General features: G+C 47.3%; 1 protein-coding gene and 1 long non-coding RNA gene across 7 annotated transcripts in view; one reads left to right on the plus strand and one right to left on the minus strand.

Moving 5' to 3' along the window:
* Positions 1-2,417: 2,417 nt before the first annotated feature.
* LOC103882719 lies at positions 2,418-4,461 on the minus strand. The gene is made up of 2 exons (XR_001902361.3): positions 4,345-4,461; positions 2,418-2,912 (listed from the first exon to the last, which is right to left on the minus strand). It is a non-coding gene; the product is annotated as an uncharacterized LOC103882719 (long non-coding RNA).
* Positions 4,460-15,621, plus strand: part of CEP85 (centrosomal protein 85) — a 52,432-nt gene continuing 41,270 nt past the window's right edge. For 2 of the 6 annotated variants that reach the window (XM_003891384.3, XM_017958550.2), the window contains exon 1: positions 10,683-10,835. Coding sequence is in view for 3 of the 6 variants with exons in the window: in XM_021937955.2 (XP_021793647.1) it covers positions 11,483-11,545 (63 nt within the window). In the remaining 3 variants the exon portion in view is untranslated. Of the gene's footprint in view, positions 4,832-10,682; positions 10,836-10,872; positions 11,546-15,621 lie in introns of those variants that run through there. The other 4 variants (XM_009202483.4, XM_017958545.3, XM_009202479.4 and 1 more) reach the window with 3 other exon arrangements.

Genomic DNA, 15,621 nt, shown 5'->3' on the forward strand with positions numbered 1-15,621 from the left:
CCAGAACTCTCTCAGTATTTTGTTTTTTTGTTTGTTTTTTTTGTTTGTTTGTTTGTTTTTTTTGAGACAGAGTCTTGCTCTGTTGCCCAGGCTGGAGTGCAGTGGCGCAGTCTTGGCTCACTGCAAGCTCCGCCTCCCAGGTTCACGCCATTCTCCTGCCTCAGCCTCCCGTGTAGCTGGGACTACAGGCGCCCGCCACCACACCCAGCTAATTTTTTTAAAATATTTTTAGTAGAGACAGGGTTTCACCGTGTTAGCCAGGATGGTCTCGATCTCCTGACCTCGTGATCCTCCCATCTCGGCCTCCCAAAGTGCTGGGATTACAGGCGTGAGCCACCGCGCCCGGCCTGTTTTTGTTTTTAAACAGAGTCTTGCACTGTTGCCCAGGCAGGAGTGCAATGGCATGATCTCAGCTCACTGCAACCTTCGCCTCCCAGGTTCAAGTGATTCCTTCTCCTGCCTCAGCCTCTCAAGTAGCTGGGTTTATGGGTGCCTGCCACCACACCCAGCTAATTTTTTGTATTTTTAGTAGAGACAGGGTTTCACTATGTTGGCCAGGCTGGTCTTTAACTCCTGACCTCGTGATCCGCCCGCCTTGGCCTCCCAAAGTGCTGGAATTACAGGCATGAGCCACTGTGCCTGCCCTCTCTGTGTTCTTTTTAATAAACTGCTTTTTTATAATAACAAAACATATCTTTTTTTTTCGAGACAGAGTCTTGCTCTGTTGCCCAGGCTGGAGTGCAGTGGTGTGATCTCTGCTTACTGCAACATCTGCCTCCCGGGTTCAAGTGATTCTCGTGTGTCAGCCTCTGAAATAACTGGAATTACAGGCACGTGCCACCATGCTCTTGTTGCCCAGGCTGAAGTGCAATGGCGTGATCTCCACTCACTGCAACCTCTGCCTCCCAGATTCAAGCGATCCTCCTGTCTCAACCTCTTGAGTAGCTGGGATAACAGGCATGCACCACCAAGCCCAGGTAATTTTGTATTTTCAGTAGAGATGGAGTTTCTCCATGTTAGTCAGGCTGTTGTCTAACTCCTGACCTCAGGTGATCCACCCTCTTCAGCCTCACAAAGTGCTGGGATTATAGGCGTGAGCCACAGCGCCCGGCCTGGATAAGATTTTTAACTTTTCTAAGCCTGTTTGCTCTTCTGTATAATGGGATAACTCCCCTCAGAGAATTGTGGTCAAACCACAGTGCCTGGCATGCAGCCCATGTTCAGTAAACTTCAGCTACCAGTTTTTTTTTATTTTTATTTTTTGAGACAGAGTCTTGCTCTGTCACCCGGGCTGGAGTGCAGTGGCACGACCTCTGATCACTCCAACCCCTGCCTCCCAGGTTGAAGTGATCCTCCTGCCTCAGCCTCCTGAATAGCTGGGATTATAGGCACCCGCCACCACGACCAGCTAATTTTTTGTATTTTTAGTAGAGACAGGGTTTCGTCATATTGGCCAGACTGGTCTGGAACTCCTGACCTCAGGTGACCCACCCGCCTCGGCCTCCCAAAGTGCTGGGATTACAGCCACCGTGCCCAGCAATCACTTTTATTCAAATAAACAACTTGCGGCCGGGAATCACTTGAACCGGAGAGGCGGCGGTTGCAGTGAGCCAAGATCGCGCCACTGCACTCCAGCCTGGGCAACAAAGGGACTCTGTCTCAAAAAAATAAATAAATAAAATAAAATAAAATAAGTAAACAACTTGCAGCAAATGAGGGTGGGAGAAGGCATCTCCTCTGGAGATCTGAGAGTAATGGCAGCCTTCTTTTCCTTTCTAGACCAACAGCAGCCACGCCCTGTACTCTCTGGAGGTGCAGCTTCTGCAGGTTCTCCCTGGTTTCATCAGCAATGACTCCACAATGCTCAGCTTCAGCTGCAAGTACTCCCTGGTGGTGAATGTCAGCCAGACTCATCCCTACCAGGTATTCTCCTTCCCATAAGTTCTGCCTCGTCAGCTTCCACTCTGGCTGGGCCCTGGGAGCCTACCGAGTTCTCTACCTCTCTACCTCTAATCCAGGCACAAGAGTTAGCACCCTCAGGATGTTGCTCCCATATGCTCAAACAGAGGCACCTCTTAGATGGAAATTCAAAGCATTAGTGGAAGAAAAGAGATGCTTCTGGCTGGACTTGATGGTGTGTGCTTATAGTCTCAACTACTTGGGAGGCTGAGGTGGGGGGATCGCTTGAGCCTGGGAGGTCGAGGCTGCAGTGAGCCGTAGTCATGCCACTGCCCTCCAGCCTAGGCAACAGAGTGATACCCTGTCTCAATTAAAAAAAAAAAAAAAAAAAGCTTCTGTGAAGGAATACATACAAGTTGTCTATGTAAATTCCTGTGGATGGCTTCAAGGGTCCTAGGTCTGGGGATCTATGAGGTGGTACCTCACTTTTTAGGCAGACCAGGAAGAAGGTAAGCAGGTTTGTTCCGCCCGCTCTTTATTCTCTATGGTTACCAGTGCTCAGTGACCTTGGGGAGGCAGAAGGTGTGGGTGAGTGTCTCTCCCTCTACGGTTTCATGATGAGGGTTTCACTTCTGTCCCTCTCCAGATATAGCACCATCCACGTTCCGGGCACTGGGGACACCATCATCATCTTGGGCATCTTTACAGACCTTCAGCTCTCAACTCTGCTTGAGAACAGAACAGTTCCTCTTGGCATGCCCCTCTACGCGGTCCTCAAGGCCATAAGCAGTGATCCAGACCAATTTGCCCTGGTGGTCAGTGAGGTCTTTGCCAGCACCAACATCTCCAGGATAGGTGCTGTTAAGGTCACTTACCACTTTGTGAACAAGAGGTCAGGTCTGGTAACCTCCTGTGAGTGCCAGACCAGCCCTTGGATTTGGCTTGTGCTGGGTGCTTTTATACACTTGAGCACAGATTCTGTCACTCTTCTTGGTATCCCTGGCATGCAAACGCTGGAAGAAAGTAAGTGCTGGGTGAATGTTTCTTGAATAATGCTATCATTCCCATTTTGAAGATAACTAATTAAGGCTCAGAGATTAAAGCCTGCCCAAGATCTTGCAGCCACCAAATAACATGCATTTCTTTTATTCTTTGCTCAATTACTGAGGGCCTACAATGATAAAACTAAAAAACAAAGACACAACATTTCAGAGTGCTATATATATGTTATATATTGGACATTCATAATATTTAGTAGCTAATAATATCTAATACTGACATAGCATTGACTCTACGCCAGACAGTTTGAATCACTTCACATATATTAACTCATTTAAGCCTCCAACACACTCTATGAGATAGTTATATTTTGTCACTCTGTTGCTCAGGCTGGAGTGAAGTGGCACGATCTCAGCTCACTACCACCTCTGCCTCCCAAGTTCAAGCAATTCTCCTGTCTCAGCCTCCGGAGTAGCTGGGACCACAGGCGCTGGCCACCATGCCTAGCTAATTTTTGTATTTTTAGTAGATACGGGGTTTCACCATATTGGCCAGGCTGGTCTCGAATCCTTGACCTCAGGTGATCCACCCACCTCAGCCTCCCTAAGTGCTGGGATTACAGGCGTGAGTCACCGTGCCTGGCCAAGATAGCTATATTTTCATTCTCACTTTATAGAGAAACTGAGGCTCAGTTCACACAATAAGTTGCAGATCTTGCTAAGTGTTGGGAACACAGAGACAGTAAATCCAAGTTCTTCCTCAACATTCTTGGGAAAGAGTTGGGTCTCTGGGCTTTTAGGTCATATTTTAGTAACAAGGCTTCACAGAGCACAGGGAATCATTTATTACCTCATTTATTCCTCCAAACAACCCTATGAAGTATTATTTCCCCCACTTTACAGCTGAGAGAACAAGAGAGACTCGGAGTTTAGGCGACTACACCTATGACACATCATTGGTCTCTAGTACAGGCTCTTAAACACACCACGGCCAAACCTGTCCCTCGCCTGTCATTCCTCCTTTGTCAGGAGGAAATAGAACCCAGTGATTAAGACTGTGGGCGGGCGCTGGGGCCAGCCTGCTCCCTGCAGAACCTTGGGCAACCCTCTTTGAATCTCAGTTTGAGCCTCAGTTTCCTCATCTTTAAAAAAGGGGTGGTGAGGGGCAAAAGTATTGTCTTCTTCACGGGATCTGTGAGGATGAAATGAAACAATCCATGTAAAGTTCTCAGCATGAGACCAGCATCTGCACCTATACACGTAAACGTGAAAAGTGGGCAACGGCCCTCGGTGCTCATCCACGGGCACCTTGGGCCCGTGACGCTGCCTCTCCCCACAGCTGCCGCATCAGCAACCGGCTGCCCCAGGCCTGCGGGCCAACGGGGCCTCTCTGGAGGTGACCCTGGCCTTCAACCTGATCGGCTTCTCGACGAGCGATACGCTCTACCTGCACGGCCAAGTGACCCTGTGTGACACGCGGGCGAGACGCTCGTGCCAACCAGTGAGTGGGCAGCCCCAGGGCCTCCTGCGCAGTCGTCGCAGCCTTGCCTGCAAGGCAGTTCCTGCGGGGCAGGCTGGGTAGCCGGACTCCCAGCTGCGCCGTCCTCACGGAAGCGTCACGGAAGGCGGGGCCTGGGGGACTGCGGTGCTGGGAACTGGCAGGTCCTGCCATGGGCGGGGCTTGAGGCGGGATTTTGAAGACCTAGGTCTTGTGGATTGGTGAACTCACTTGGGGCGGGGAGAGAGGTGGGGCTACCCTGGGGTCTTGGGCAAAGTCCCCGCCTGGCCGGCTTCGCTACCCTTGTGCTTGAGTTGCCCGCAGGCCTGCAGTCAGAAGAACTCGCCTGGGAGGGATCGCTCCTGGGAGATCCGAACGCGGGAGGGTCTGGAGCGCGACGGCAGCTGGATAGTATTCGAGCCCATCCGAATAAGCGGTAACTGGATCATTTCTGGGGCCTCCCTGACTCCTCTTCCAGAGCCTCCTACCGACCTGTTCTGAGACCCGTCACCAAGTCCCCTCCTTCCTTCATGCCCTCCACTCTTCCCTAAATGCAAGTCTCCTCCCCGAGCCCATGTCCTCCTCGGCTTCTGCTCTCCTCACCGAGTCCTGGTCTCACTCAGTAAATTTCGAGTCTGAGCCTTCTCTGCCTGTCTCCTTCCATTCTTACCTTTCCTGTCACATCAGATTACTCTTCTCCCAGGCTGTCCCTCGTGCCAACCTTTTTTTGGTAAATATTCCTTAATGATCTAGAAACAGTCTCTCCCTTCTTTCTGTTCCATAACGGTCCTTCAAAACTTCAACCCTCGCTGCGCGTCGTGGCTCACGCCTGTAATCCCAGCACTTTGGGAGGCCGAGGCGGGCGGATCACGAGGTTAGGAGATCAAGACCATCCTGGCTAACACGGAGAAACCCTGTCTCTACTAAAAATTAAAAAAAAAAAAAAATTAGCCGGGCGTGATGGCGGGCACCTGTAGTCCCAGCTACTCGGGAGGCTGAGGCAGTGAGCTGTGTTCCTGCCACTGTACTCCAGCCTGGGTGACAGTAAGACCTTGTCTAAAAAAAAAAAAAAAGGCTAAATTTAATTTAACAGTCTTAATATTTCATTTGCAGGCTGGCCGGGCACGGTGGCTCATGCCTGTAATCCCAGCACTTTGGCAGTGTACACATTTATCTGCCCAAGGCGGGTGGATCACGAGGTCAGGAGATCGAGACCATTCTGGCTAACACGGTGAAACCCCGTCTCTACTAAAAACACAAAAAATTTGCCGAGAGTAGTGGTGGGTACCTGTAGTCCCAGCTACTTGGGAGGCTGAGGCAGGAGAATGGCATGAACCTGGGAGGCAGAGGTTGCAGTGAGCTGAGATCTCGCCACTGCACTCCAGCCTGGGCGACACAGCAAGACTCTTGTCTCAAAAAAAAATTTTTTTTCATTTGCAGGAACATTTTGTTGTCTTTAATGCCTTAACAGCTCCTGAAAAAAATCATGTCAAATGAACAATCCATATTATTTTTTCATGCACATCAAAGTCACACATTTATTTTTTTTTATTTTTATTTTTTTTTTTTTGAGACGGAGTCTCACTGTGTCTCCCAGGCTAGAGTGCAGTGGCGCGATCTCGGCTCACTGCAAGCTCCGCCCCCCGGGTTCACGCCATTCTCCCACCTCAGCCTCCCAAGTAGCTGGGACTAAAGGCGCCCGCTACCGCGCCCGGCTAGTTTTTTGTATTTTTAGTAGAGACGGGGTTTCACCATGTTAGCCAGGATAGAAAGTCACACATTTATTAAATCAGCAATTACATTTTATTGTGAATTCATATTGACTTTATACATCTGTAGTAGACTGTTTAAACAGCCCTGCTATTGAAGGCATTAGCCCTTGCCGTTATTTAAAATGTATCCTGGCTGGGCACTGTGGCTCACACTTGTAATCCCTGCATTTTGGGAGGCTGAGGTGGGTGGATCACCTGAGGTTAGGCATACAAGCCCAGCCTGGCGGTAATAGTGAAATCCTCTCTACTAAAAATACAAAAATTAGCTGGGCGTGGTGGCAGGTGCCTGTAATCCCAGCTACTCAGGAGGCTGAGGCAAGAGAATCTCTTGAACCCAAGAAGTGGAGGTTTGCAGTGAGCCGAGATTGTGCCATTGCACTCCAGCCTGGGCAACAGAGCAAGACTCTGTCTCAAAAACAAATAGATAAAATATATCCTGAGGGAAGAAGGGAAGTAGAAAAAATATATACATATATATCTTGAAGGATAAGGACAAAATATTGACTCTGCTTAAATATCTCAAAAAGAAAATAAATGAAATAAAATTAAGTAAACAAGGAAGCTATTGCATTTAAACTAAATTAGTTGACCATGTTAAAGAAGCCTCAGTGCTCTGTAACAATAGATGCTTATAAAATAATCCACCAGACAACACAGTGCATATGAAAGTGATAACTCTAATTATATGATTGTAACTAAGTTGCAATTTATTTTATTTTATTTTTATTTTTTTTAGACGGAGTCTCGCTCTGTCGTCCAGGCTGGAGTGCAGTGGCCGGATCTCAGCTCACTGCAAGCTCCGCCTCCCAGGTTTACACCATTCTCCTGCCTCAGCCTCCTGAGTAGCTGGGACCACAGGCACTGGCCACCACACCCGGCTAGTTTTTTGTATTTTTTAGTAGATACGGGGTTTCACTGTGGTAGCCAGGATGGTCTCAATCTCCTTACCTTGTGATCCGCCCGTCTCAGCCTCCCAAAGTGCTGGGATTGCAATTTATTTTTTACTATACTGAGGTAGGTCACATCTGGCCTAACCCCGTCCCTTTTCAGTTATTAAGTCATAGTGTACTTGATATATTTTATTAAAATATTCAGTGATATGATTTGGCTGTGTCCCTACCCAAATCTCATCGTGTTCCCATAATCTCCATGTGTCATAGGAGGAAAGTGATGGGAGGTAATTTAATCATGGGGGCAGTTGCCCTCATGCTGGTCTCATGATGCTGGTCTCATGATAGTGAGTTCTCACAAGATCTGATGGTTTTATAAGGGGCTTTCCCCCATTTTGCTGGGCACTTCTCCTTGCTGCCACCATGTGAAGAAGGATGTGCTTGCTTCCCCTTCTGCCATGATTGTAAGTTTCCTGAGGCCTCCCCAGCCCTGTGGAACTGTGAGTCAATTAAACCTCTTCCCTTTATAAATTACCTAGTCTCAGGTATGTCTTACCCAGTTAACATTAGTCTGTTCTCACACTGTGAGAACAGTTCTCAGTGTGAGAACAGACTAATACATCCAGCAAGTCTTTTAAAAACAATAATGTAACTGACGATTTAAGAATCTCATATTGGCCAGGCGCTCACATCTGTAATCCCAACACTGGGAGGCCAAGGCAGGCAGATCACAAGGTCAGGAATTAGAGACCAGCCTGGCCAACATGGTGAAACCCTGTCTCTATTAAAAATACAAAAATTAGCCAGGCATGGTGGCAGGTGCCTGTAGTCCCAGCTACCCAGGAGGCTGAGGCAGAAGAATCACTTGAACCCGGGAGGCAGAGGTTGCAGTGAGCTGAGATCACTCCACTGTACTCCAGCCTGGGCGACAAAGCAAGACTCCATCTTGAAAAAAAAAAAAAAAAAAGAATATATCTAAAGAGGTTGGTCGTGAATATTCTCTGAAATTAGGACCAAAAGTCTCTGTTAAAATATAAATGAGCTGGGAGTGGTGGCACAAGTCTGTAGTCCGAGCAACTCTGGAGGTTGAACGGGAGGATAGCTTAAGCCCAGGAGTTTGAGCCCAGCCTAGGCAACATAAAGAGACCCCTTCTCAAATGCGTGTGTGTGTGTGTTCCTCCTTTGAAACAATTTTCCAGTCTGATTCTTCAAGCTCATATTAATGCAAATGGACAATGGACTTAATGGTTCCTTTTCCTGGGGACCAAGTTTGGGGAGGGAGGCAGGACTGATTCTTTACCCTTCAACCTGAACCCTGGTCATAGGCTGACCATTGCCTCCAACCCAGACCAAGCCCTGACCCTAGCCTCAGACTGTGCCATAACCCTGACTAGTATATTTGTATATATATACATATGACAAGTCATTCACGTTTGAAAATTGGCAGTAGGGCTGGCTGTGGTGGCCCATGCCTGTAATCCCAGCATTTTGGGAGGCCAAGGCAGGTGGATCACCTGAGGTCAGGAGTTTGAGACCAGCCTGGTCAACATGGTGAAACCCCGTCTCTACTAAAAATACAAAAATTAGCCAGGTGTAGTGGTGGGTGCCTATAGTCCCAGCTACTCAGGAGGCTGAGACAGGAGAATTGCTTGAACCCAGGAGGCGGAGGTTGCAGTCAGCTGAGATCGTGCCACTACACTCCAGCCTGGGTGACAGAGCAAGACTGTCTCAAAACAAAACAAACAAACAAAAAAGAAAATTGGCAGTAGATAACAGAGTTACTTTTAAACTATAGATACCTATTAAAAAGAACTGTACAAATGTACTGTTTGCTATTTGTAAATTTAAATCTCAACACTTCCACTATGTTTCAGTCGGATTTCTCTTCTATCCTCTGTATCAGCAATTCACATCTTCCTAATTCTTCTCAGTCCTCTAGATGCCCCTGTTCCCTCCCTCCTCACATATGCCTTTCACAAAAGAAATGGAAGCCTTTCAACGTTTTCTGACTTTCTTTTTTTTTTTTTTTTTTTCAGAATCTTGCTCTGTTGCCCAGGCTGGAGTGCAGTGATCTTGGCTCACTGCAACCTCTCCTCCTGGATTCAAGAGATTCTCTTGACTCAGCTTCCCCAGTAGCTGGGATTACAGGCGCCCACCACCATACCTGGCTAATTTTTGCATTTTTAGTAGAGACGGGGTTTTATCATGTTGGCCACGGGCTGATTTCAAATTCCTGACCTCAGGTGATCCACCTGCCTTGGCCTCCCAAAGTGCTGGGATTACAGGCGTGAGCCACCGTGTCTGGCCAGGACTAACACTTTCTAGCTTTCTACCCATTAGTCCATAAATTTATTCATTTAGACACCCTGTCTTAACATTTTTTTTTTTTTTTTTTTTTAGCCTTTACAATAACAGAGGCTTCTGGTCCTAATTTCATATCATACCCAGGTTCATTTTCATTATCCATTAAATCTGCTATTTTATGTCTCCTATATTTTTACCTTAAAATACTAAAAGAAAGCGCAGAGGATACAACCTTGGGGCACATCCCTAGGGTCTTTCCTCCAGGGTGACTTTTATTCAGTAATGAGCTCGCTTTGTCTGGCTCTTAAAGCTAAGAAATCATACAACTTTTTTTTTTTTTCTCTAGAGATGGAGCCTCACTCTGTGACCAGGCTGGAGTACCGGGACACAATCTCGGCTCACTGCAACCTCCGACTCCCTGGTTCAAGCGATTCTCTTGCCTCAGCCTCCCAAGTAGCTGGGATTACAGGCACGCGCCAGCACGCCCAGCTAATTTTTGTATTTTTAATAGAGAGGAGGGTTCACCATGTTGGCCAGGATGGTCTCGATCTCCTGACCTCGTGATCCGCCCTCCTCTGTCTCCTAAAGTGCTGGGATTACAGGCGTGAGCCACCGCGCCCGGCTTCCTACACAACTTTTTAATATCTCTCCCTCCCAAGTCAGGTTTCTAGATACCCAAAATTTCACTATCCGAGATTCATTCCTTTGGCTGATGGTTCTGTTCTCACTTGAAACAATTCTGACTCTTCAAGCGCCTATTAATGCAAATGAACTTAACGGTTCCTTTTCCTGGGGACCAAGTTTGGGGAGGGAGGTGGGACTGATCCTTTACCCTTCAACCTGAACCTTAGTCACAGGCTGGCCACTGCCTCCAACCCAGACCAAGCCTTGACCCTGACTAGTCAGTGACCCAGGCCACACCTTAACTCCTGGTCACAACCTGAACCCCTGCTTGAGGTGGGAGAACAGATAGACGCGCCTTGGAATGGAAGGAGGGTGAGGCAGGTTGAGTGGGATTCTCGTGTCCCCTCCCTCCGCCCCCGGGCCGCCACCTTCCCAACCTGCACAGGCCCAGCAGGCCCCTCCAGGTATAGGTGAGCAGGGCTCCACCTACAGGTAAAACGGGGCAAGGAGCAGAGAACAAGCCAAGTGGCTGCGTGGTCATGCGCAGAAAGATCTGTCCGGCTCTCAGAGCAGAGGGTAGTGTGCGGGGGCGGGATACCGACAAGGCTCGACTGCCGATTGGTCAGAAACGGACAGAAAGGGGCGGGAAGCCGGTGCCGTTCGATTCCCGATTGGCCACAGGCGGCAGAACGGGGTGGGGCCGAAGGACGCGCGTTCTGTGGCGCGCGGCCTGGCGGGCGTGCAACGGCCGTTAGAGGAGCTGAGGGAGGGAACCACCGCTCACCGAAGACGTGGTGGCTGCAGTCAGTCTTCCCGAGTAAGGAATTTCGCCGCCCGCTTTCAGGCCCGTGTAAGTTTTCCTCCCTCGGGAGCCCCAGTCCTAGTGGCCGACCTTGCCTCTGCTCCCATAGCTCCGGTGAAGCCTCAGAAGCTCGCGACCTGCCACCGTGAGGGGCAGGGGAGAGCGAAGCGCATGCGCCTCCGCCCCTAAGCGAGTGCCCCCGCACACGCCCTCTCGCGTCGCGTTCCCCTCGCTTACCCCGCTGCCTTGCTTTGCCCTCCGTGGTTCACCCCACAGCAGTCGCTTTATCTGCGTGCCAGGCCCTGCGCCGATAGCCAGGGATACAGCGGGCGGCGCATTCCTTGCCCTCGCGGAGCGCACAGCCCTGGGAGGGGAGTCGACGTTAAGCGGGGTAATCCCTCGGCGCACAGTGAGGGTAGAGTGGAAAAATCTTAAAAAGAGCACAAAATAGAAGGCGCGGATCTAGTCGGAGAGGTCAGGGAGCCCTCCCCGAGGAGGTGAAGTTTGGGCCGAGGTTGGAAGACTGTGTAGAGAATTAGGGTTGTGGGACGGAGAGCACTTGGCGGGGCCTTACCCCGGGACTTCTCGGCCGGGGCGATTTTGCTTCCCTGGGGACATTGGTCGATGTCTGGAAAAATTTTTGATAGTCACAGCTCCAGGGCTTGCTACTGGCATGTAGTGTGAAGAAGCCAGGGATGCTGCTCCACAGCCTACTGTGTATAGGAAGCCGCCAACAACAAAGAAAAATCCCCCAAAAGGTCAGTAGGGCGGAAGGTGAGGAACTTTACTTCAGCAAGAAGGAGCTGGTGCTTTGGTTGAACTGAAAGTTGAGTGTGTTCAGGTTTATTTGCTCAACAATATATTCAACGCTTACTTCACCTCAGTTAATGAGAGCGATCCTTTACACCAGTATATTCCCAACACGTGGCTCAGAGCCAGGTGCATAGTAGGCACGCAGTAAATTTCGGTTGATGAATTGAACACTGGGTTAAGTAGGGGACGGTGGTGATACAAGGATGAAGCAGCTAGCCAGGCCTCATTGACTTGCCCTCAGACCTTGTCTGCTTTATAATGATCTGGTGGTTTTGTATGTCTCACGACTTTTGTTTGTAAAGGCAACTTGTCGAGGATTTGGCTTCTGTTTCACAAGGTTTAATGAATGATCAAGGCGGTGAAAATAGTGTGATGGTGTGAGATTCTTCGTGTGTCTGTCAGCTGTCTGTGTGTCCCTTCAAATCCTCTCTTGTCTGATGTGGTTCTCTTAACAGCTGCCAAGCGTGATGTTCCACACAGATTGTAATTCTTTTTTGAGACGGAGTTTTGCTCTTGTCGCCCAGGCTGGAGTGCCGTGGCGCGATCTCGGCGCACCGCAACCCCCGCCTCCCGGGTTCAAGCGATTCTCCTGCCTCAGCCTCCCAAGTAGCTGGGATTACAGGCATGCGCCACCATGCCCGGTTAATTTTGTATTTTTAGTAGAGACGGGCTTTCTCCATGTTGGTCAGGCTGGTCCCAAACTCCCGACCTCAGGTGATCCGCCCGTCTCGGCCTCCCGAAGTGCTGGGATTACAGGCGTGAGCCACCGCACCTGGCCACACTTAGATTGTAATTCTTATAGGGGAAAAATACTTAACGGCAGTCAAAATCTAATTCTTGGGTAGCAACTTGAGAAATAAAGCCTAGGTGATGACCAAGGACAAAGTGAAGAAATGCTATGAACTTTTGCTGCTAATATAATTGAGGCTTGCAGCTCTTGCTGTCTGAGGCAGAAACTCCAACTTGTGGTGCCATGCTTGATCCCTTTTTTTGTGTTTTGTCACATGTAGAATGCTGACTAGACTCCTGTAGCATTAGAGTACAGTCCTGGCTTTGAAGCCTCTTCCTAGCTGTATGACCTTCACTACTATAAACCTTTATTTTCTCATCCATAAAATGAGGATAATAGTAACTGCCTCGTAGGGTTGATGTGAGCATGAAACGTGAAACATGATACCTGCAAAGTGTTGAGCACAGTGTTTGATAGGTAATAAGTGCAGAATGCATGTTAAATTTGTTGAATGAATGGCATTTCTGTAGTTTAAAGGGCTTTGAAGATGGAAACTAATCCTGGTGGGTGCTTTTTCCCCCCCCCCCCCCGTCTGCCTCCATTCACTCCCTTTCTAAGCTTTGTAATTGGTTGTGTTACTTCTTGTACATTCATTTCTCTCATTTTTATCCCAGGAAATGTCCGTCTCCTTCAGTTGTCCCAAAAATTTCCACCAGTAGCTCATCTAATTCTGAACTTAAGAATGATTTATTTTGTATTGTTTTACTCCTTAAGGGGTTTCTTTCTTTCTTTTTTTCTTTTTGAGGTATTTGTTGTCAATGAGGGTCAGACTCTGTAAAATATTTGAAGAGATTTATTCTGAGCCAAATACGGGTGACCAATGGCCCCTGACACAGCCCTCACGTGATCCTGATAACGTGTGCCCTGGTTATAAACATTTTAGGGAGACATGAGACATCAATCAAATACATGTAAGATTTACATTGATCCGGAAGGGTAAGACAGCTGTTAGGGGGTAGGGGCTTCCAGGTCATAGGTAGATTTCAAAATTTTCTGATTGGCAGTTGGTTGAAAGTTATTATCAATAGAAAGGAATGTCTGGGTTAAGGAATCCTGGGGATCAAGGTTTTATCATGCAGATGAAGCCTCCAAATAGCAGGCTTTAGAGAGAATAGATTGTAAATGTTTCTTACAGACATCTGTGTTAATGTTAATGCTTTTCCTGAATTCCAGAAGGGAGGAGGGTATAATGAGGGGTGTAGGACTCCACCACCACTACCGCCTTCATGGCCTTAACAGGTTTTTCAGCTTAACTTTGGAATGTCCTTGGCCAAGGGGAGGGGTCCATTCAGATGGTTGGGGGTGCCTTAGAATTTTATTTTTGGTTTATATCACGTACCATAAAATTTAATTTTATGTGTGTGCAATTCAGAGGTTTTTAATATATTGGCAAGGTTGTGCAGTCAGTCACCAGTATCTAATCTCAGAACATTTTGATCACCCTGAGAAGAAACCCGATATCCATTAGCAGTCACTTCCTATTCTCCTACCCTCCCTCCTCTCAGTCCCTTGCAGTCACTATCTGTGTCTCTCTGGATTTGCCTATTCTGACATTTCATGTAAATAGGATCAAGCCTTTTGTTTGACTTCTTTGACTGTGCATGTCTTCAGTGTTCATCCATGTTGTCACATGTATCAGTACTTCCTTTTATTGCTGAGTAATATTCTGATTTTTGGATATACCACGTTTTATGTATCCATTCATTGCTGATGGACATTTGTGTTGTTTCCACTTTTTGGCTATTGTAAATAATGCTGCTATGAACATTCTTATTGAAGCTTTTGTGTAAACCTATGTTTTCATTTCTCTTGGGTGTATACTTCAATGTGGAATTGCTGAGTCATAGGGTAACTGGGAGTTCTTCTGTCACCATATTTTCAACTTGTCTGAATTTAGAAACGTCTTAGAAACGTCCAGTGGGCCTACCGTTTTGTCATCCTTTAAAGAAAGGAGGGAATAAAAGGATTTTGATATTGACAAGAAAGGAAATCACTAGTAAGGAGGTAATCTAATCCTTCTATATCATCATTTAACTCACAGAATCATACTTGCCATAAACTAAAGCTTTTATTACTGAACAAAGCTTCTCTCACCCAGTATGTGAAGAACTGAGATTCTGAGGATGATACCCTTTGTCTGTTGTAAATGCAGTGGATTAATAAGGGTTTGGGTTGTTGTTACTAAGAGAATACTATAGAGGTCACTAAAGTACGTTAGAGAAATAGTACCATATGGTCTTCTTTTTTCTACAGAGTGATTTTCACCTCTGAGAGTTATGTTCTGTGAGTTGTCCCAAACTCTTTTTTTTTCTTTTTTTTCTTTTTGGTGAGGGAGTCTTGCTCTGTCATCCAGGCTGGAGTGCAATGGTGCGATCTTGGCTGATCTTGGCTCACTGCAACCTCCGCCTCCCAGGTCCAAGCAATTCTCCTGCCTCAGCCTCCCGAGTAGCTGGGATTACAGGCACCTGCCACCACGCTCGGCTATTTTTTGTATTTTTAGTAGAGACGAGGTTTCACCATGTTGGCCAGGCTGGTCTCGAACTCCTGACCTCAGGTGGTCTGCCTGCCTCGGCCTCCCAAAGTGCTGGGATTACAGGCGTGAGCCACTGAGCCTGGCTGAATTGTCCCAAACTCTTTTGGGGCTTTTATAAATTTAGAGTTTCTGAATTTATACCCCTTGATCTTCCATGGGTGTACAGTGCCACTTTTGCTGATGTAAATTGCCAAGTAATAACAGCACTTAGTATGTGTCAGGCACTGTTGTAAGTTAATTATAAATGAATTAACATGAATTAGGTTGTGTCGTTATCCTCCTTTTTATAATAAATTGGTAACTTAATGTTTAGTGGGTTCAAGTGTATTTGTTTAGACTTCAAATCTGCTTCTGCTGAATTCTCGGCACCTACCCCTAGTGTACTGTAAATATAAGTATTTTAAGGAGTGAGAACATGGGATGAGAGCTTCATGTTCCTAGCTCAGGATTGCGGTTCTACTTATGATCAAGAGTTCTTTCCATCTTTATACAGCGTATGACCGACTTTAATTACTGGAAGAATTGAGGAATTTGTTTTATGTTAATCATAATTGAGGCTGTAATACTTCACTGTTGGTTTAGTTCTTTAGTTCTTTATCCACCTCATCCTGTCATCATGTCCCCATGGCTAAGAAGATTCATGGTAAAGTTTGTTAATTAAAAGTAATATTTTTAAATTTTGTAAAAATCAGAGGGGT

Source organism: Papio anubis, chromosome 1 (genome assembly GCF_008728515.1).
Source record: "Papio anubis isolate 15944 chromosome 1, Panubis1.0, whole genome shotgun sequence".
In the NCBI taxonomy this organism is placed as follows: domain Eukaryota; kingdom Metazoa; phylum Chordata; class Mammalia; order Primates; family Cercopithecidae; genus Papio; species Papio anubis.